At 48.4% G+C, this 22,787-nt stretch overlaps 1 protein-coding gene across 4 annotated transcripts in view; it reads right to left on the bottom strand.

The window, feature by feature from the left end:
• Positions 1-22,787, bottom strand: part of LMF1 (lipase maturation factor 1) — a 207,722-nt gene that overhangs the window by 62,947 nt on the left and 121,988 nt on the right. For all 4 annotated transcript variants that reach the window (XM_075515558.1, XM_075515561.1, XM_075515560.1 and 1 more), the window contains one exon: positions 1,522-1,689. In XM_075515558.1, coding sequence (XP_075371673.1) covers positions 1,522-1,689 — 168 coding nt within the window. The remainder of the gene's footprint in view (positions 1-1,521; positions 1,690-22,787) is intronic.

Consider the following 22,787-nt stretch of genomic DNA (forward strand, 5'->3'; position numbering starts at 1 on the left):
AAAGTATTTCCACTCGCAATTCCCGCTTGCTAATCTGATCTCTGTCAGGTCTCAACACCCACCTCCTTCTGCAAGGAGCAGCTGACAGAGCCGGGATGTTTTGCTTTGTCCATGAGACAAAAGAGCAGGTTTGTTTAGGGTTGGGCTGAATAGAATCCTCCCAGTGACACTGAAAGCCTCAGGTGCGATGCCCGTCGCAAACACAACTGGCACCTTGTGGAGCAATGCCCCGAGACCTCTTTGGGTCAAGACCTCTTCTGCCCTGCTGCCGGGACCTCCAGCTGCCTGAGAAGATCCATCCCAACAAAACCAAACCTGACGCCAAAGGTGTGCCGAGCGAGCAGAGGTACAAGCTATATGGCCGGTGGTACCCAGACGCAACGGGACGTGTTTCGGGAGCAGAAGAAATGCGAGGGCACAAATCCCACGGCTTTTATGTCAGCCCTTTAAAACCTGATCAGCATTTTTGTGGTTTACCAACAGAGTTTATAAGCTGTTCTCCAGTTTAATCATCACACGTATTTACAGGAAGCAGTAACAGCTACCGAGTATGAATTTCATGATGCTGAAATGATATTGAACAAACACTGCAGTCAGCAAGGGCTGAAAGCTGCGCTTCTGCGAGTCGGAGTGGCTGGGGTTTAATGAGCTCTTTGAATTACGCCAGGGCAGAGACGAGAGAAATCAGTTGTGGTCTAGGAAAGCATATACGCAGGAGCTTCTGTCCTTTGACTTTTGCTCAGATTTATTTATTTCATGTACCAAAAAAAAAAAAAAAATCAACTGGAACGTGAATGCCACTAATTTTTTAATAAATTATTTTCCCTATGAACCTAGGCTTAGTAAATCTGGTGGTTGTAAAAACCAGCTGAAACATTTTCAGAGATAAAGAACAGCCCTTGAATGTCAAATATAAAAAAAAAATCCCTTCAAAGGGTGAAAGATGTCTATAAAAATTAACTTTTGGAGAAATTGCAAGTATTCATCCCAGCCATCCGCAGCCGCAAGATCAGACCCTTTCCACTAGTCCTGGGCTGACATTTCTCCGCCATCCATATGAATGGAAACCAAACCGGCGGCAAGGGAAACACACCTCCAACAACACACTAAGAGCAGCCACGCCAGCGCGAACCACCCGAGAGCCAACAGTTAATAGCTGTGAATCATCTTGATTCACTTGAGCCTGAACTCTTGACCTGCCGATTGAGTCAGTTCCTCTGGATGCTGCTCCAGCTCGGAGAAGATGGGCTCCAGCGAACCACACCGCCGCCGCGACGGCAGCGTTACCGCTCCGGGCGCACGTGCCCAGGTCCTTGCTGCAGGTTACGGAGCCTGCAGTGTTAGGAATGTGTGTCTGCATCTCGGCCACCCAGGTCCCAGCCCACCCCACAGCCCCCAGCCTCAGGCAGCTGCCGGGCAGCAGGCGCAGGCAGCGGGAGAGGTTTTACAGCCTTTGAACATCCCCTGCTCCGTCCTGGGCGAAGACGAGACCCTCGGGAAGCAAAGCCAGGAGCACCTCACCTGGAAGAGGATCTGCAAGAGGCCATGTGCGATGCACATCCGCCGTCCCAGGAAGAGAAAGAACGGCACCACCAGCTCGATGAAGTGATTGACCAGGGTCTCGAACTGATGAAACCACCACGGCGAGCGATGCATGAAGTAGGCGATGGGGTTGGGCACTGGCTGCGTCTGAAAGATGGAGAAAAAAAAAAAGAATCAATCAATCCCCCTCCAAGGCTCATCACTGGGGGGAGCTGCAGAGCTCTTGGCCTTTTTCCTTATTTCTTTCCCCAAGTTTGCTCACCGGAGAACCATCCTTTGCCTCTGGACACTCACTTCTTTTTTGAGAAAATAATTCAATTTTTTTTCATGCCAACCCAAGGAATTTTTAAACCAATACATCTTTTAAAATACAAGAGTTTTAATTTTCCCTTTTTTCATCATAACCAAACCCCACTCATCTTAAACTAAACCCACTATTATTTCATACTGAAACGTTACACATAGCTCGACACCGGCGGATGTTAAATTGCTCTGCCTGAGTGCTGAAGATCATCAGAGCGACTAAGCAGATACAGAAACGGAGAAAAAGATTTTCTCAGGGTCACACAGTAGGTCAAACAGAGCCAGGAATGGAAACCAGATTTCAAAACCTAGGAGATATTCTTTCAAAATGTTTAAATTTGAAATAAATGTGGTGGTAGAGTTGCTTTCCAAAATTGTAATTTGGGAGAGGAAAGTGTAATTCCTCTAAACATGCTATATTGGTTTAAGGTATTTACATACTGGCCTTGTGACAATATTATTCTTCTATCAGCCTGAAATTTTTTGACACTGGGAGATCTTCCATCCAGTACCATAAAGCTGCAAATTTTACAAAGGAAACAAACCCAGCTCCTGATATGTTAATAACTGCCACCCTTAGAAATGCTGCGATTTCAGCAAAAAGAAAGAAGTTAACAATTTATCTTAGCATATCTGACAAGCTCAAATTCATTAGTATTGTTTTAAAACTGTGACAGAAAAAAAGAGAGGATGAAGACGCAAATTTTAATTGAAGGAGACACAACACATCTTTAAATTATTTGTACTTAAATCAAAAATACAAACAAAACAGGGAAAATACTGCACTATGCATGGCAACTGAGCGTGCTTCCACTGCCAAATCCCACAACTATTGTAATTCCTTATTAGCAAAGCTGGGATTAATAAACTCGTTGCTTTATATGGGTTTGAGGCTGCTGTAACCCCTTAGGACAGGAGACCGCATCCTTCCTTCCTCGGACACCGGCGCCGGATGGAGCGGTGTCGGGGTCAAGGAGCTCTGCCAAGTCCACTCTGGCAAGGGGGAGGGAGGTCAGGGCTCCCCGCTCCCGGGGCAGCGGCAGTGGCCGCAGCCCCGGGTGCCACCGAGGGTCCTTCCCCTCCGCATGGGACCTGTTTCGAGTTAATCTCCTTGTTGGACTGCTCTTGAGCATTCCCAGAACGTCGGGGAGGCCCACAAAGAGATTTTTTTTACCTGATCCCAAATTGCTGAGAAATGCTTTTATCCTTCCAAAAAGGCAGGTTGCTTTCTGGGCTGCTTTTTTTTTCTTTTTTTTTTTAGTGCATGAACCAAAACCAACCTAGATGAGGTATCAGCCCTACAGGTTGTAACATTTAGCCCGAGATGTGCCGGTTTCCAGCACGTAACTGCCTGATTCTAACACGCCCGAGCTGCAAAAGGCGGCACTCACGCTTACCCCCTCTTGCGACGCAGCCGCTGCCTGTTTTCCCATCGGCAGCGTGCCGTGGAGGCACGCCTGGATCCGCTCCCTTCGACGCAGGCAGCGCTTACGGCCGGGGACCACGGAGAACAGGCGGTATTACACACGTAATTACATACCTACTGACATATGTAATTAAATCTCATAATGTGATGGCACTGAGCAGTTATACATTTGACTGTGGCTTTGCAGGGCTGGGCTGACACTTTAATTTTAAAGCAAAGACCATCCTTAGCTATCGAACGGGCCATTCGGTTCCCCCGTGCCCTTCCCCTCCACCACAGGCTCACGCCGATGCCCTCATCTATCAAGGCCAACCGCAGCCAGCAAATCCCGCTTGCTGCTTTGGGCTGGGACTCAAGATATCGTCCCCCCCGTCTGCCGTGCTTAAGGGCAGAAAGATAAAACTCTTGCCTCTCGTTCCACTGCAGTGGGACAAGAAGCAGAAGAAAGTTCTCGGTTTGGGCTCATGTAGCAGCCACGTACGGGCTCGCGTGGGAACAGCCCAAGCTGGCAAGCCGGGTCCGCTGTGGTTTATGCTTTTTAGCAGCAGCCTAATTCTTATCCTGAAGTAGAAATGGAGAAAAAGGAGAAGCGAAGCACAGCAATCTGGCGTGGGTTAATCATCCACTCCCAGGTGCTATAGCATTGCCATCCTTCACCTTATCAGCACTGACACTATCACGGTGTCAGTGGGGGCAATGCTGTGCGACAGGCAAGATAACTCAAATGACAAGCAAGACTGAAAGTCTAAAACAGCAGCAGACACACCACAAATAACACACGGTTCCTCGGCATTTGTTTTGACAGAGGGAAAGAAACGCATTTGATAAGAGCAGCGCTGGCTGGGAGCCTCTGGGGACGCCGTCAGTAAGGGACCCTTCCTCCCCGCCGCTGCGGCCACTTCTCCGGCGTGTAAACCTCGAGCACGTAAAACAAAACACAGCGATAGAGAAGTGATTCGCATGTATCAGAAATTCGTTAAAAGGCTGCTGGGGGAGGAGAGCGCTGTGTGTGTGTGTTCCTCCCAATGCCTTCCAGATGCTGGGAGCACGGGTGTAGCGCGGCACAGGTTTCCCGGGGAGAAAGTCGTGTTTACTCGGGAAGGGGTGTTGAGGCAAGAGCAAAGACCCAGAGCAACGTGTGAATCACTGCGGCGCTGAACACAGGCACCTGCGATGCTGGAAGGCTTCCTGGTTTCTTTTTGCGCCCGAGTCGACCGCTGCCCGGGGTGCTGGGGGCACCCAACACCCCGTCCGGTGGGTGCCGCTGCGCAGCACCCAGCTGGGGCTGGGGGAGAGCACCCGGGGCGCGTTGCCGGGGTTAGAGAGGATACTTGCCCTACCCGGGCATGCCTAGTGCTTCCCCAGTGTAATCATATCCTACGGAAACATCGCGGCGGTGTCGGAGGCGGCGGTGTCGGAGCCCGGAAGGAGGGAAAAACATTCCAGCATTACTTCAGCCGGCTCGTTTTGCTGGGGATTTTGAGCTTTACGCTTTGCTTCGTGGCCGCTTTGCAAGGAGAAGCATCCCAGGAAGCAGGCAGGAGTTCCCCTACGTTCAGAACTGTGAACTCCTCACACACACACAGAAAAATGCAGCTCCAAGTCAGATGCAACTAAATAACGAGCCCAAGGCAGACGTACGGTGAGAGGAACAGAGCGGAGCCCTCGTCTCCAGCAAGCCCCATTTCTGGATACCTCTGTGAAACATAAACTGTTTTTAAATAAAAAAACGATTAGCAAAAACCGGCTTTATGTGTCAGCACAAGGTGCAATATAATAAACCTCCTGCCTCCCTCACACCTCCAGCAGCCAGAGAAAAACTGCGCTGCAAATGCGTTTTGAAATCAGATTGGGGAAAATTAATTCCATAATTCACGGGGCAGATTTGTAACGTGTGACTGCGGGGCGACGCTCGGCGGGGGCTGCGGAATGAATTCTGGGTCGCCAGCTAAGGCATGTTCTCTGGCTTGTATCTACCAGGTTTTATGAGGGCTGGTAACAGATTCTAAAAATATGCACAATAAACTTTTTTCTCCCTAAGGGGTCTATGGTTTAATTATGTTCTTAGTGAGAACCATTAAAGTGCTAAGTACCTGAAGACTCCTAATTTACTAAACTATACGCTACTAAAACCCAACAGAAGGCTATTATACACCAGAGTAAACGCTCTTCTCTGGGACTGTAAATGCACATGGTCTCTCCTCTCAGCCTCCTTATTGGTATGGCATTACATAAACTCCGACGGAGTATTTAATCCCAGTGTTAGATACCCCAGCTCAGCCTAGGGAAATCTCCAGGCTCTCCTACACGTGTGCATGAAAACAAGTCCCACATTGTCCTCGAACAACCCACTGCTCAGACAGGGCCGGGGATGTTATTCTTACAGCATGAGCGGCACAACTCCCATGCAAGTAATGGGAGTGTGAAGTTGGAGGGCAGGGAAGACCCTGTCCTCTCAAGATCACAAATGAGGAGGAACCCAGAGATACATCGAGTAAGTTTTATCCTTTGCAGCGATGGGTTTTCACCTTCCTTCGCTCCACAATAAACTGCGGCACGGCTTCAGGGGCCTCTGTTGTACCTGCTCGCTGGGCTGAGCACCTCAACAGCTCAAACTCACAAGGCGTCTTTCAAAAAACAGTAGCAAGTTATGAATGAATCAGTTTCAAAAAGGTGAACAAACCCCCCATTATTCTACCTCTTTGTATAAGGTAAACTCAGATTATCTATTGATTCAGATAGCCAAAAATATACCTGGCATTAATATTAAAACAACACTAAGGACAGCCTTTCAAAACATCACCCTGGGTGCCTACCGCAGAAATCTGGCTTGGTGAAAAACAAAGCAAGTCATAAATATTCCTGGACACTCTAGATACTATCATTTCTTTTCCCATTGAAAGGCACCTACTTAACCAAAATAGTCAAATCTGAGTGCACTTCACGGCAGAGAAATCTTGAAAAACAGAAGGAAACGGAACAACAGCAAATACGAATAAATGATGAGAGGAAGCAACTTTTTGGTCAAAAAAAATAGGATTAACTTGGCCCAACGGACACTTCAGTAACGGCTTGCGGGCACCGGAGGCTCCAAGAGTCAAAAGAGAGGGAAGCCTTTGGCACAAGCAGAGAGGTGTGAAGGAGAGCAGTACCCAGGGAAACCAGGCTGAGAGGTATGACTGCACGTTTTCCTGAGCGTTAGGGAAGGTACAGGTGACCTGCAAGGCCCAGCTCTCCAGCTTCCCAAGGCACTGAGGCAGGAACTCATCTTCGCAGCTTCAAAGGAAAGCTCTCAGTTCTCTTGTACTTTGGACCAAAAAATAAAAAGGATTCTCCATCGCAGAGCATAATTTGATCAACATGATCCAACAGGCTGTTTCTCTGCCAGTCTATTCTGCTTCAGATCTTGACCCTTCCTCCTTACGCATCTGCAGATCAAAGCTCCACTTTCCCAAGCCCGAGCAGAAACGGCTTCCCAGCCCCGTGCAGAAGAGCAAGAGGCAGCAAGCAGAAAGGAGATAAACTGGGTCACTCGCAGCTGCTGGGAAGTGTGGGAAGATGCGTGTCTCGACTGAAGTCAGACCGTCTCGTGCTGTACAGCAACCAGCGACTCCTGCAAAACACCCTTCTTCCTAACAGGGGGAGATTACGGAGAGCTGCTGCTTCCTTGCCAGTGAGGCTTTGTGGTAGGCGCTCTACATGTGCAGCAGCCTTGATTGATGAACAACACAGCGATTTTGCACAAAGATACACATGTAGGCAAGGGTTTTGAAAGGAAATTGAGCAGCGAACTGCTCAGTCTCTTGTGTAAATCCCGGCGGTACCTTGTGCCATGTATATTTTATACATACGTTCACGCACACCAGGCTCCACGTGCGTGCTACTAACATACTGGCACACACAACAGCTAACCAGTTAAAAATAGGCCCTTTGAAACTTTCCAATTATTAATATGATTCCAATCAAAATAAAACGTAAGTAAAAATTAAAACGTTGTATCTGTCTTAAAATGCCCAGAGATCTAATGTTCGGGTGGGTCACAAGGGGTCGGCTCTTCAGTAACGCAATATCAAAATAACTAAGTCTCGATAGATCTATTAAAAAGAAAAGTTACCTATATGTTCTTGCTGGGCAGAGCTTCCCTTGTCCAGTCAATAGTAATATTCAGTTCATAGAAAAACATACTGGAATCTGCCTGCTTTAAGACAGCAACCCAAGCCAAGGAGATGTGTGTTTGACTCGGTGCCAGCACGACCATAAAATGTTGGCAATTTAGTAGAGACGTAGTGCCGCGCCACTCTCCCAAAGGACCTAAATAAACTTCAGATGTAGAACATATATTTTTACTTTTTATATATATAAATCTGCTGTTTCATTTTTAACTCCTTTCCCCAGCCGTCCCTCTGTCTAAGGTTTTTGAAAGCTGAAACAGGTCCCTACTTCTCCCGGCTGAGCGAAGCCTCAGCAATGAAAAGTTAAAAGCATGAAAAATCAGAGAAATGATTCACGTCTGGGCGTTGGGTTTCTTGGGGAATGATGGCTGCACATGCGGCTACAGACGCTGGAGGGGAAAGGGTCTTGGGAGAAAATTCTGCTGTGCAATTTCATGCCTCGGCATTATAAAATATCCCGAGGAATTTTTTTTTTCCTGTTCACAAAGTTGCATTTGCAAAGTCACCAGCATAGGTGAAACCTTCCTGCCACATCCACGACATTTAGCTACAAAGCCAAGCTTTGCTCATGATGAGTCAGCCCTGATTTACGCCAGCACGAGCGAGGATGTGCTTCACCAGGGGTACACTGAAACGACGGATTTTTGAATTCCAACAAGTTGGGTGGGGGCAGAAGGATCTACAGCGGCACTGTTTGCTTTTCCAGACTGCACCCTACCTCCTGGTCAGAGCTACCCTTCTCCAATAATAAAGACCACATTTCCACGGCCCACAGCATACCTGTTTATTGACACTATTCCTCCATAGCCGGCCTCCGAGCTGCTCGCTGTATATAGAGTTAATTGTGGATGTATTACAGATTCACCTATTTATTCTGTACATTCTTGGAGGGGTCCAGAGCTAAAATTACACAAGGAACCGCTGAACTGTTCAGGCTATTTATTTGTTCAAAATCCCTTTAAAATAATTAGCGGGGCCTGGAACAGACATCTTGGCTCTGGTGGGGCCAGAAGAAGCTGGTGCAACCAACTGTGGGTCATTACTGCCTACGGGGAGAAGGCTTGTTTATTAAGAGCACCAGAGATGGGTCATGTTTGGATTAGGGAGTGGACCAGGCTGGAAGGTAGGTCTGTAAGAAACATGAACTAAGAAGGAACCATCCCAAAAGCGACGGGGCTGAGACGGGGGAGCTGCAGCAATCCTTCTCCAGAGATCACCATGGTTTGATAGCGAGTTGCCATCAGATGGTGCTTTCCTGGCACGTCTCTTACTCTGAGGTTTTCCGACACAGAAACGCGCTCCCTGGCCCGGCACGCTCCGATGGAGCTCACCTTCCCCAGCGGATCGTGAGGCAGGTCGCTCACCAATATTTTAAATTGCCATTTAAGAGCATATTGCAAATGTGATCCTTTAATTGGTCACTGTTATGGCTCTCTATTAGAGAAGACAAGTTTTTCCACACAAGGTAAGCCCTTGCGAAAGCACTGAAAATGTTTAAAAACAACCCACTCCTGATATATTTATTATATATTTCTCTATATATAAATAATTTCATGAAAAGGAACGTACTGAGTGGAAACTCCATTTAAAATGTGATCCCAGATGGTGGCAAAGCTCTAAAATTGCAAGGCAACATGTAAAGAAAGATTAACGACCTCAAACAGGCACAAATTTATGAGGTGAAAGCCCCTGTAATCCTAGAGAAAAACGATACCAAACGTTAGACTAGACAGCTAGAAAATACCTCTGCTTAGTTCATGTGGCCTCTGCCATTTTACATTTTCTTTTAATACACGTTACTTTTGGGTTCATTTAGTCTTTTCTGCAGGCCAGAGGTATCACTTTGGTACATGAGCACGCTGATGGATTTGCCAGCTCCCACCAGGTACCCCCTTAGGAGCAACTGGTAAATCAGATAACGGGCAGCAGCTACGCTGCCACATCCCGGGAATAAGCAGCCAAAACGAGAGCAAACAGAGCCAGGCCACCACGTCAAGCATTTATCATCACTGCAAGACCCAAAGCTCCACCATCAAGTGGACGGAGATGACAGTGCCTAGCATTTCCAACACTAAAGCTCATGCAGTTCCTTATTCTGCCCGAGTAGAAAACGTTTCGAAGGAAAGAATGTCAACATTTCATCCCAAAGAGCATGGGTCACCCCAGCAACCGGCATCTTCCATGCTCTTAGCTCCAGCTAGGACCAGATGGGACCTCTGGGTCCCACAGCCCATTTCCCCGAGACCTCTGGCACCTCGAAGATCCCCTTGATAATCCTGTCCTGTTCATCCCTCTGATGATTCCCCTCTGTGACCTCTGCAAGGTCACTTGCATGGTCTTCTCTGGACCTTGTCACTACAACATTTTTCTGCGAGAATTTTCAATGAACTGGGATTTTCTGACCTTTTCAGCAGAGTTCCTGGCATGCTCTAGTCGATAACACAGCGGTAGAATGATATCAAAATGAGTGTGTTTTTAAACCAGTGCAAACAAAAGGATATTCAGTCAACACCACACAGCAAGACAGCACAGAGCCAGCGCTGCTGTCACGCAGGGCTGCTTTGCTGAGCTCGCTGTTTCAAACCATGGTTATTCTCTGGTTTGATGTAGCCCTTGGATGTAGCAGATGAGCAGGGAGCTTTGGACGCAGCACTGGGACGCTGCCTGCGATGGGAAATGGATGACCATAACCTGTGGGTACAACAGGGACAAGGACGCAAAAGCTACCCCAGGACTCCTGTCCGCTGCTTTGCAAATCAAGGTCTCTGTTTTCCATCAGACGTTGCAGAGCCCTGGGCTGTGTCGGTGTTCTGCTGCCAACAGATAGAGCCATAACTACCAGAGGGTCACAAAAGTGTTTAAAATTCAATTTAAGTACTAAAAATACAGATCACAGGCTGCCCTAAGCAGCTGAAGCTGAACCTACAGCATAGAAGATGGTCAGAAGAGGAAGAGGAGGAAGAAAAACTATCTGCCATGTTAAAAAACGAAGACAAGCTTGCATTCTATTAGGAAAAAGTCCATATCCCCAGAGCACAGCCTGCTCTCCCTGCTGAGGATCTAACAGGGAAATCATCTTCTGGGTCTCTCGGTACCACTCCGCTATGTCCAGTTGAGAACAAGTGCAGTAAGGGAGATAACCCTGCCGAGAAGCACGTTCCTCTGCCACCCCTGCGAGCACCCGGGATGCCGGTGGGGACCGTGGCAGCTGCCAGGTTATTTTCAGCCTTTTTTCATTCTACTCCCATCCAAAAGGTGCCAGCGCTCCCCGCTTCCCACCATGGGAGGCCGAGGGGTTTCCTGCAGCAGGGAAAGCCCCAGATAGGGATGCATGGGATAACGGAGCTGGCAGGGTTGCATCGTCCTCGTGGATCTGCCCCAAAGTGCAAATTATTTCCAAACCAGCCAGTGCCCATTTTCCATCTACACCAAAGACCCTCGCGATGCAGCGTGGTCCCTTCTCTCTCTTTGGGGATGTGCTTTGAAGGGCAAATCCACTGCTTTAGAGAGAGGGTGGAAGAACATCTTTCCGAACATCTTTCCAACCGCTACGCCTGCTCAGGCGGACCCAGGGACCCTGGGCTTTAACCTACCATTCACGACTAAAAATGTCCCGTGGCTGCTCTCCCAAAGGCCCTCATTACTTCACTTTTTTTTTTCTTTTTAAAAGTCCGGTGCTAAAACCAGGATCGGATCTCCTTCAGAGGGCTTTTTTTTTTTGGTGCGCGCTCATAAATACAACGTTCAGCACCAGGCCAAGGAACACATGGGCAAAACCCGCGAGCGGTGAACGCCAGCAAAGCCCCCGGCTCGTGCCTGTGTTTGCATTAGGCAGTTTCGTGGCCTGGACGTTTACAGTTGGGTTAGTTGGTTTTTTTTTTTTTTCTTTTTTTTTCGTGGTGTTTTTTTTTTTTTTTTTTCTTTTCACAACTTGAGACAAACAGTGGGATCTTTCATAAAACGTGTTCACAAAGGGTAAATTGTGCCATTAGGAACCAACTACCTGGACGGTCATTTGAATTCTCCGAACTGGAACGCCACTACGCTCCAAGCCAAATCCAGCGCCGGGGGCAGGAGGGGGAACTCGGCGTCATGGGCTGCCTTGTTTAACTCTCCAACTGCCCGAGAGACAGAGTACGCTCAACATCATCTGCCTCAAATCCGGGTATTTCAACCAACCGGCTGGTTTGAGAAGTTGTCGTTGTAAATGAAACATCCACGGGGTGGAAGGGGCTGAGGGTATGGTGTGAAAGGCATCCTGGTGCTGGTTAGCTCTGTGAGTCACCGGGCTTTACCGAGAAGACTTTGAGCCAAGTCAGAAAAAGAAGGAGAATAATGTAAATTGAAACTTTCATAGTAAAACGAAACAAAAGAGCGATCCCAACACCGACCAGGTGTTTTTGCAAGGGTGGAAAGGGTGAAACAAGTTGAAGATGGTCAGCTCCCATCCATCCTCCTGGATGTTTGTACAAAGAGCTGCCACATGTTCCCGTAATACTGTTAACTGCAACTTAAAACATCCTTCCCAAATAACAAAAAACCCTGAACTGACTCTTCGCTCCATCGGAGAGGTGCAAAAATGGATGGCCATCATTAGGAATACATGTTTTGCCTAAGAGTCCCAGCACGCAGCCTTTGAGAAGCCCTGGGCAAGGCTTCTGGGGTGGGCAACATCAGTGAAGTCAGCTCCTCCGTGCTCTAGTCATTGTGGCACCAGATGAATACATTCTTATTTCTTTATTATCTGGTCATTAAGGGCAAGATGAAAATAAAGGTCCTTGGGATTTGAGAAAGCACAGGGTATGGAGCTACACCACCCTTCTGTACTGAGAAGTACACCCAAGTACTTCCCGGAGCAGACGGAAGACGTCTGTGCTCCTGTAGACTTCACCTCTTTGCTTTAGACACTGAAATAGAGATTTCTAACACGTGTTCTCATCTTGTTTCACGTGTTCTTCCAGCCCATTTTTCAGCAGTAACACCTGACAACTCTGCCACATACATTTTCCAATTTATTGACAGGTCTTGCTTGGTTATAATGAAGATGTAATTTTTTTTTTTTTAATCCAAAATGGTTATGCCAATTCAATCCAAGTTGAATATACAGCTAAAATAACACGTGGTATATCTTATCACTATTCTCCTCTAGAAACTACATTGATAGAAACAGCAGGATAACTCTGCCCATTCTAGTCAACAGTATTTTACAAATTTAACTATTTCTCTATAGCTGAAGTAGTACAGCTCCTGGGCACACTGTAAGCAGGCAGAAAGATTTCTCTGCGATACATGGTCAAAAGGGCCTTTTCAATGGGCACACAAATTACTCATCCCTTTCACTGGATACTTAGGGATGCTCACGCTAAGGTTGCTTTACTCTGCTAGGGGCACCGGCTCCGCAGGACACGCTGTGGCTGATTCAGGAGAATCCAGGCCTGAATCTCCTGTTCGTCTAAGAGCACTGACACAGCAGGATGGAATAAAAATAATCCTTTTGTTTCCTAGGGAAAAAAAGAAAGAAAAAACCTGCCAAAGCATAAGAGTCTGGAAAGCAGCGAGTGTCACCTCCTGCGTTAGCCATTCTCCCCCGCGCGAACAAGCAAGCAGGAAAAAACAGGTAGCTGTCCCAAAGATGCAGCCAAAAGCTTAGCAGGGCTTACTTCTGTTTTAAGCTTTCTCCCTAGTAACAAAGGACGCAGGCTGAAAGAATTTAGGACAAGTAAAACAATTCACTAGAAAACTCTTTGCCACAAGGAGCCGATGCACAAACTCTTTCAACAGTTGGATGACTCCAGCAGCCTGTTCTGCTCTCTCGCGCCAATGAAGTGCACCTCTGCAGCCATTTAAACAGGCATTGCATCTTCTCGTGTGGAAATCATTCAAATAACTTCTCTTTTTTTAATTAAAGGGTTAAAATAGCGACTTGTTACAAAGACGCGACAATTTGCTAGGAAGTAATACACACACATAGTGACATAGATAGAAATATTAAATTCTGCTAATGCCAGGAAACAGACTTGGGCATCTTTGGACATCTGGATACAAAAGTGTGCTTGTTGTAAATGTCCTCGTCCTGCTCAAGGCCTTCCTTCCTTGGGTAAAAATAATAATCACCTATATTTTTAAGGACAATTTAGGAACGGAAAGTTCTACAGTACATTCTTAATAACTCTGGTGGTTTACCTTCCGGCACAAAAATGTGAATAGATTTTAAGCAGCACGTGCTGGAGTAGCTTGTTAACCGAGAGGGACTTTAGGTTGCCTGCAGGGTTGGGTGAAGTCGCTCCTACCAGCACCGACCACCACGCATCTGAATGTTCAAATCCTTTTGCCTCGAGGTCCGTCAAGTATTGCACTTGTGTAATCGCCTTGCTTGTTTTGTAAGGGTTGCTTGTTTCTATGCTTTTCTAAAAAAAAAAAAATAAATTCTGTAGACAGATAAATTCCACCCAATAAATGTGTCGCTCCGCTATCCCCGTGGACATAATAATGCCCTCACACTTGTCCCGAGTTGGAGAGCTTGCAAATCATCGTTATAAATAAGACTGCCGACCCAAGCCAAACGCCTCATTTTTAATAAAGCCTTTTACCTCCTTTCCTAATGCCAAATAACGTCCCGGAGCAGGAGCTCAGAGCCCGAGCAACCACGGGATGGCAGCCCCCTTCCTCCGGCTCTGCCTCCCGCTCGGTGCCGCGGTGCCCGTGCCGGCCGCTCCCAGCGCCGCCGCGGGGCTCGCGCCCTCGTGTTTACCCGGCGTGGGTTTCGGGGCTGGATTTCTCGCATATTCCCCTACCGCTGGCACCAGCCGTCACCCCCCGGGAAAGGCACGCGCCTGCCCCAAACACTGCGCCCATTGATGCCGCGGGGCTGGGGCGATGCCGGGGCGGCGGGGGGGTGCGCGTGTGTGTGTTTGCCTGACGAAGTTAGGTTCTCGCCGGGTATTTAATATTCCCCGTCATGCAGGCCTGTTTCTCCTTGAGCCTGCCTGTCAGTTAAGCCCGGGGATGTTTATTTTAACGGCCACTTGTGGTCAAGGCTGGTGCCAGTTGTACGGCATCGGTTACGCAGATTTAACACTGGGGACTCGGCCCCCGGCTCCCAGAGCACGGAAGGCAGCCAGGGCCGCCCCGGCCTAATGTGAAACAACTGAACTCTTCCAGCAGTCCCCGCTCCAGCTTTAACCCTTGCCGGGCAGGAGCCGGGCTGCCTCCGCGGCGCTGTCTCACCCGCAGCACAGCCCTCCCGGCAGCCGCAGATGTTGTCCCCGTGTCCGTCCCCCCGGGCCTTGTCCTCTCTCCTGCTCCCCAAATCCCCCCGGCAGCAAAAAGTCTTGCTGGGGTGATGATCTGAAAGCTGCAAGAAGAAACAGAAAATGTATTCAGTTGCTTAAGGAAGCAGCTTTTTGGGGGAAGGAGAGGATTTTTGTCGCTCTTACGGATTTATCATTACCCCAAGGGCACAGCAAACTTCTGCTGGGAGCGATGCCCCGGGGCGAGTGCGGGATGCTCTGCACCTCTGCCCGGTGAAGCCCCGGACACCGACACGTGCCCTGCAGCTACGACCCGGTGAGACAAAGCCAAGCCACTCCAGCTCACACCCTGGTCCCTACGACAGGAGCCTGGCTTCAGCGCACCCCTCCTCCCCAAAAGCAAGCCTCGTGGAGAGCGAACCTGCATCGCAACACAAGCCCCTGCCACTACGCAAGAGCCGGGAGGATGCTAAAACGTTAAATAAACTGTGGTCCGCAGCAAAATTATGCATCATTTTTGATCGTCTGGACAGTCTCCAAGATGCTAATCAGGCCCAGATTAAGTCATCAACCAAACTGATGAGCAATCACATTTTGTCAGTACAGCTGGACATCATTACTTGGGAGCTGATCTTTCACCGGAGAGGGAAGGCGGCTTTTTGCCATTGATCAAACTGGAGGAGAGGAAAGCGGGAGGACTCCAGAGGACCTGCGCCGAGTTGCCGTGGTCTCTACACACCAGCAGCTCCAGCTCTCTGCCCTACGTGCACTCGCAAAAATTGCCTCTTACCATCCCAATGCAACGACCGCTGCCTTTTGCCAGGCCACCGCCGCCGTGCCGGTCCCGATCCGTTGGCAAACGACTGCTCCCAGTCTCAAAGCAAGCACGTGTTGAAGTGTTTTGCTGAATTACTACACGTGTCAAGAAGCAGATATGTTTTCCATGGAGAAACATCAGCCTGTGGAAGTGCTTTAACTTGACGACCACAGATACTGTTAATAACTATGCGGGACAATAATTAGAGAAACCTGCTAATGGTGAAGTACAGAGAAAATCCAAGCATTGCAATGCTCAAATCCCAAGTTCATTTGTTGAGAATTTGTTAATGGGAACAGATTCAAGGCTTGTTCGCAATGTAACCCCGCTGGGTTCGCAGTTATAACTGAGATCAGAGCCTTTCTCTAAGAGTTAAAACCTGCCCAGTAAATAATTTAAAACCGGAGGATCTAGCAGTCTGGATGTCTAATAAGGAGATACAAAATATGTCTGGAAGAATCAGTACAAAATACTCATCCTCAATTTCTTGCCCTAAAAATAATGCAATACGAAAAAAATATATGAATGCTGGGAATATTAAGAGAAGGATTTCTTCATACATTTTAATACAGCTTAAGAGGAAATAAATTAACTAGAGTTGCTATCAGGGAATTTACTCTTTTTACAGACCTTAGACATGGAGAATACAGCACCATGTCTCCAAACAATTCCTTCCCTGTGGTTTTCTCATCTGCGTCAATTTTTCCATAGCCAACGCACCCCGCGCTTTATTAGGCTGGATTGAGATACGAGAGGGTTCGACTCTTCCAGCCCTCCCTGGTGCCAGCGCACATCTGGCTGCCACACGGGAGCCGACGCTCAGCTGCCCCGTGTCCTCCCTCTATAACACATCGATAGATTTTAAGCGATGATCTTAATAGAAAGACTAAGAGGCGAGAACGTAAGTCACCACGTACAGCTGAAACTTTCCCGTGCGTTATATACGTGACCGTAATGCCCGAGTGAAACCTCCTCCGGTAACTTTACATACAAGGAGGAGTTTCTCCTCCCAGCAAGCGAGCGCGCCCGCCCGATGCAGAGCAGCGATTCCTTTGCTGCTTTAGCTGAACCTGGGCCGAGCACCTTCCTCAGACCTCGTTACCTGTAACGAACAGGCCATTTCTAATCCCGACATTTTCATCCCACTGCATTTGCAATGTCTTTATCAGCTTCTGGAAGCAGATACAAAGTTATATATAAATATGAGCACATAAATCAAAATAAAGCCCTAGAAAAAAGACCAGCTACACTGTCACACCCAACAAACCCTCCTCCTGCCTTTCACATGTGCTTTTACTTAAACAAGAGATAAAGTTCTGTTCCAGCCCAGCAAATTTACCCCCTTTTGCCATTAATCTTGTAAGTAAAACGGCCATATAGAGCACCCGCTGCAATGTCAGCATCCTAAGTTTCTACAACAACCTAAGAATTGCTCAAATAAGGGAAAATATTCCAGTGCATCCCCAGCTCGCTGAGGCCACGTGTGAGCAGGGCTTGGAGCAGGTGATGTCCGAGCTCTCACCCAACCTCTACCGCTCTGCTGCGAGCAGCCTGCTCCTATTCAATACCCTGATAAAACCCATTTTCAGCCCAGCCTGGCTCCTCCTCTTCCTCCCGCCTGCTCTGAGGCAGAGCGCGGCATCTCCTCGGCCACACGTGTTGGGCAGAAACAGGCAAATCCCGTGTCCTGCGTCCAGGAGAGGTTTGGCTCCGTCAGGAGCTCCCCTGCCAAGAGGATGGGTTGCCAGAAGGTCCATGCAGACACACAGGGAAGGGGGACAGTGACATTTAAGTCACAGCGAAGCCACAGTTCCAGCCCAGCAGGACAACTGCCTGCAGCCTATTTTTAATTCACAGAATCACAGAATCGTATAGGTTGGAAAAGACCTTTAAGATCATCAAGTCCAACTGTAAACCTAACACTGCCCAGCCCACCACTACACCACGTCCCTCAGCACCTCATCCAAACGTCCTTTAAATCCCTCCAGGGATGGGGACTCAACCCCTGCCCTGGGCAGCCTGTTCCAGTGCTTGAGAACCCTTTCATGAAGTAAAATTTCCTAATATCCAGTCTAAACCTCCCCTGGTGCAACTGGAGGCCATTTCCTCTCCTCCTATCACTTGTGACCTGGGAGAAGAGACCGACCCCACCTCTCTACACCCTCCTCTCAGGTCGTTGCAGAGAGCGATGAGGTCTCCCCTCAGCCTCCTTTTCTCCAGGCTAAACAACCCCAGTTCCCCCAGCCGCTCCCCATCAGCCTTGTGCTCCAGACCCTTCCCCAGCTCCGTTGCCCTTCTCTGGACACGCTCCAGCCCCTCAATGTCTCTCTGGGAGTGAGGGGCCCAACACTGAACACAGCGTTCGAGGTGCGGCCTCACCCGTGCCCAGTACAGGGGCACGACCACTGCCCCAGTCCTGCTGGCCACACTGGTCCTGATACAAGCCAGGATGCCATTGGCTTTCTTGGCCACCTGGGCACACTGCTGGCTCATATTCAGGCGGCTGTTGACCAACACCCCCAGGTCCTTCTCTGCCAGGCAGCTTTCCAGCCACTGCTCCCCAAGCCTGTAGCGTTGCATGGGGTTGCTGTGACCCAAGGGCAGGACCCAGCACTGGGCCTTGTTGAACCTCACACAACTGGCCCCAGCCCATGGATCCAGCCTGTCCAGGTCCCTCTGCAGAGCCTTCCTGCCCTCAGCAGATCAACACTCCCACCCAATTTGGTGTCGTCTGCAAACCTACTGAGGGTGCACTCGATCCCTTCGTCCTCTAAAAAAAAATTTTTTAAAAAAAATTTTTTAGAGGAAATCATTCCTCTCAAAAAAAAAAAAAAAGAAAAAGAAAGAAAAAAAAGAGAAGAAACTATCTGTTTTGGAGCAGGTGAGCAAGGTGACAGAGATGAAACAAGAACACAAGCTTGCAGGCTTTATAATAAAATGCTGGGAATACGAAGGCAAAGCTGCATTGTGTTAAAATTCAAGACTAATTTAAAGTCTTGTTCCTTAGTGCAAAAGCTGGAAACACGCCCAAGCGAACGGAGGAGGGAAAAAATAATAACCAGGCCAATTGTATATTTCTCCTAGAAATTCCATGTCAGAACGTACCTCGCGACTCACACTCGCAGGCTCCAATTTCAATAAATCAACACAGCGTGCAGGGTAACAGTAGCACAAGTCTTTCTCTCTTTCCATAATACACCCAGGTAAAATCACCGTGAAGCGAAGAACAAAATGCCCATTCTTCCTGGTGCTTGGCAAGGGGACAAATTACTTTCTGCACCTCTCTGTGTTGAAGGACTAGTTATTAAATACAGTCTAAGCTGCCTTTCCAGCTGTACTTAAATCAAGGACAAAATAAAGCAAACGCGACTGTCCACAAGAAATTCAGAGAGCAAAAGAGCAATGTTAGGATGAGGCCACCCCCACGCACGTCTCTGCCTACCCAAGTATTTAAATAATTCGGATTCGCAAGGCAGAGCAAAGCCATACAGCTCCGTTACACAGAGCCGCTGCCCATAACTGCACAGACCCGTGCAATGTGCCACAAGTTTCGCCAATAATTTACGGATTATTCCAAGCGTCTAAGCCCAGTCCTGAGCATCCCACTGCCAAGAAAGAGCAAACAAGAAGGTGAGAGTGAGCTCAGAGCTGTCCCATTTGCTCATCCCAAATGCGTTTGCACAAAAAAGCCGGTGTTTTTGTTTGGATAGCAGTTTGCCTGCGTCTGGGACCCCGTTATGCTCAACGCCGTGGAAATACCGAGGAAGTGAGAGATCAGAGCAGAAAGCCTCATAAAGACACGGCATAACTTAAGGGAGGAAAGGAGTACAAAAAAAGTGACGTGGCTAAAATGCTATATTAAATCAACGCTATACTAAATCAACGCCATGGGCCAGGATAGAAGAGGGGTCTCCCCGTCCCTTGGTCCCCCCGCCTACACCGCCTCCCCTGTAATGACATTTCATGCCACTTCTGCTACGAATCGTTTTACATTTCCTTTATAATCCCTCTCCTTTGCGAGGCGTAACTTCGTTACTGGACGGCACCAGGAGCTGAAATGCGATGCAGGCGTTATCTCGGAGGATGGAGGGCAGCGCCCGAGCTCCCGCCAGCTGCCAGGAAGGAAGAGCCAGGGTTCGTAGTCAGCCTTTTCCTTTCTAACTCAGTGCCAAGAAGGGGATAGCTGGTGGGAGCAGAAAATGTCTATAGAGACTTGTAAAACATCAGATTTCTTCCCCCCCCCCGCCCCGAAATTTGAATTTTCACTAAGTCTCTTGGCATGTGGGCTTTTGGAACAAACAAAAAAAATCCTTATCTAGAGAAACACGGTTTGTTGCAATCACAACCAGAATGTGCCAGTTGGTCAATGGGTCCAACCCCCTGCACCGCCTCTGGAAACCTCTCCGGAAAGCCACGTACCAGTGGAAGCAGGGGAAGATGTCCCACAGCCAGTGACCCTGTGTGCTACAGAACCCCAGCAGGGAGAAGCAAAGACTTCAGGCTCAGACTCTACCATAAAAAGAGCAGTCAAACAAAATAAAGCCACAGGCTCGTCCTTTTGGGGGGCAACAGAAAGCAGCGTGCCATGCATAGGTAATTTGGATTTTCCATTACATTCTTCAGCATTTCTGCACAGAGGCAAACTTTCCCCGAATAACCCCTCAACTATTTGTTGTTATTAAATTACATCTTTAGCTTGCCACATAAAACACCTTTGAGACTTTGTGCCTTCCATAAAATATTTAAAAAGTAAGCTTCTCGCCCACACAAGCAGCCCAGTGCATTAAAAGTATGCACCAACCCAAAAAGAAAAGAGTTGCTAGAACCTACGTATTAGCGATCAACATGTTTCCAAGTCGATGCACTAATTAAAGTAAAATTTACAAATAAGTAAGCCAGGAAGTAAAACTCTTTAACAGCACTTGCCATTAAAACCATAGCCAGCAATTCTGCCTGTATTTAGGGGAAAAAATAGTTATGAACTGCTAACCATTGCTTCATGTTAAGCTGGTACCCACTGTTAATAATCTCTCCTTCCCAGGGATCAGGAACAAACGCGCAAACACGGGAAGAGCGGCCAACTCCGGAAAGCGCCGAGAGCCCCTCCGGGTCAGAGGGACCGGAGAGTCCGCGGCATCTCTCCGGCCAGAGGAAACGCTACAGAAAAATGTGACAGGGCTAATTTCAATCAGACTTATAAACTGGGACCCTTCAGTTCAATAATGACGACGCTTTACAATCCGTCATCGTCTTTCAGCAGATGCGCCCGAGCTTACCTCAGCCCAGCCCCAGCCCCGCTCCCTCGTCCCCCCGACGATCCCTCCCCTCCGCGCTGAACCGCTTTTTCCACTTCCTCGCCTCACTGCCAGCGTATGTATCAAAACTACCTAAATAATTTTCTGCATATAAACATTACTGTGGTTGATCTTATAGAACTTAATTATTTGAAGGCAATCCCACGTGAATAAAGAAATAAACCAGAATTTTCCAGTTAAAAAATAATAAAAAAAGACTCGATAAGACTTATCCCAGAGCAGAAGTTCTCAATATGTAGCGCACATGACGCTCATTTCTGACGTTCCCCACCACCAAAGCAATGGACGTCGTATGAACGCTCTTCTGCTCCTCAGCTGAGGGAGCACCAGCCTCGCTCCACTGCAGCGGCTCTCCTGCAGGCACACAAGCAGTTACAATGCACAAACCCCGCAGCTTCACGTGCAAAGCTGATATTCCCATAGACAAATACGTACTTAAAACCTGACTAAGCGTCTGCGCAGGCTCTCGACCCCGTGGACCGAAGTACAGAAGCGTCCTGCAGTCGCACACACATTGGCTCACGTCTTTTTGGAAGCCCGCATTCCTCCCAGACGCCACAATGCATAGCTGGAACAGGCAGAGCAGTGACCCAGTCCTCTGGTTGTTATAAAGCACAAAGGGCTAAAGTAATTCTACGTAAACTTCTTATCCGACAGTACATCTTGACTTAAAAAGGACTGAACTCCAAAAACGTGATTCCGACACCCCATGCACCTGCAGCGCGTCTAAACGTCCAGCTGGTCCCTAAGGCAACGCAACTGGGAGGCAGGAAGAAAAAGCTGCGCACAGAAGTACCATTTTATAAGGAGAACACCGTCACATTTAGACGGAGGAGGCCAAGACCTGTGAACGTAAATAAATTTCTCATTCTTCCCCATGAGGACAGAGACCCCAGCAAGCCACCGGCACAGCACTCACACGGTGGATATAACTATCATCCTTCTTCCTTGCTCGGAGAAAGCGGGTCTTGGGCAATCTAGGAAACGGATATCAACTGCCGAAGAGATTCGCAGAGGTTCAGGAGAATGGAACTTAAGTCACTGCAAAGGCAACTCAAGGGCAGCCTGGTTATACAATTCAGATTTGTATGCATTTGTTTGCGGCACTTTGGTTTCCACAGCCAGCAAACACTTTGAAAGAGTCTCATTAAAAATTCACTGTCCTCCTCTCATAAGCTTTGAGGGGAAAAGCCAAGAGCAACTGACTTTCCAAACTATTTTAAGACTTGGATGAATTAATAAATACAGATAAACAAGCCCAGGAAAGGGGAGGAGCGAGGGCAAATCAGTGCCTGAAGGACCCCTTTCCTGGGCTCCCCAGATCGGTCACAAGGAAGCTAACAGGAATGTGAAAATTATGCTTTTGTCCTTATTCTGGTTATGTTTAGAGAGGATTCTTAAATTATTAGGGACCTCTTTGTGCAGACGGTGCCAAGAGGTGTCAGCTTGCAGCACGGAGACCGGGAGCCTTTCGCAGGTATGTGCCTACGGCAGCCGCCGCTTTCCTCAATGGGTCAATGTTTTCTGCTCGCCCCAGCGCTGTGCCTGCTGCGAGCGGCACGGCGTGTTGTTGGAAGGAACTGGATCCCTCCCCTCCTCCTGCCCTGGAACGGCTTTAACGAGGAGCGCGGTTCCCGGTGGATATGGAAAAACTAACACCGGCGGCTGCTGCTGCTGCTGGGAGGAAAACGGACTCCTTGCAAAAAAATAAAAAATCAGGCGGCTATAAGGAGACGCGAGGGGCGATGCGGATAGGAGGGGCTTTGTACCCAGCCCTTGGTGAGGACCCACACAAACCATCTCCCCATCTTCTGCAACCACATCGGTACAATTTACGTGACGTGATGCAACCACGTCACCGCATTCTGTGACTTTGTGTGCTGCTGGAAACTCCTACAGTTAGGTAACCCTGCGACCGTCCACAGCACCCCACCGGGGACCAGCTTGCTGGTAACAGCGTTT

Source organism: Mycteria americana, chromosome 12, assembly GCF_035582795.1.
Source record: "Mycteria americana isolate JAX WOST 10 ecotype Jacksonville Zoo and Gardens chromosome 12, USCA_MyAme_1.0, whole genome shotgun sequence".
Lineage (NCBI taxonomy): Eukaryota > Metazoa > Chordata > Aves > Ciconiiformes > Ciconiidae > Mycteria > Mycteria americana.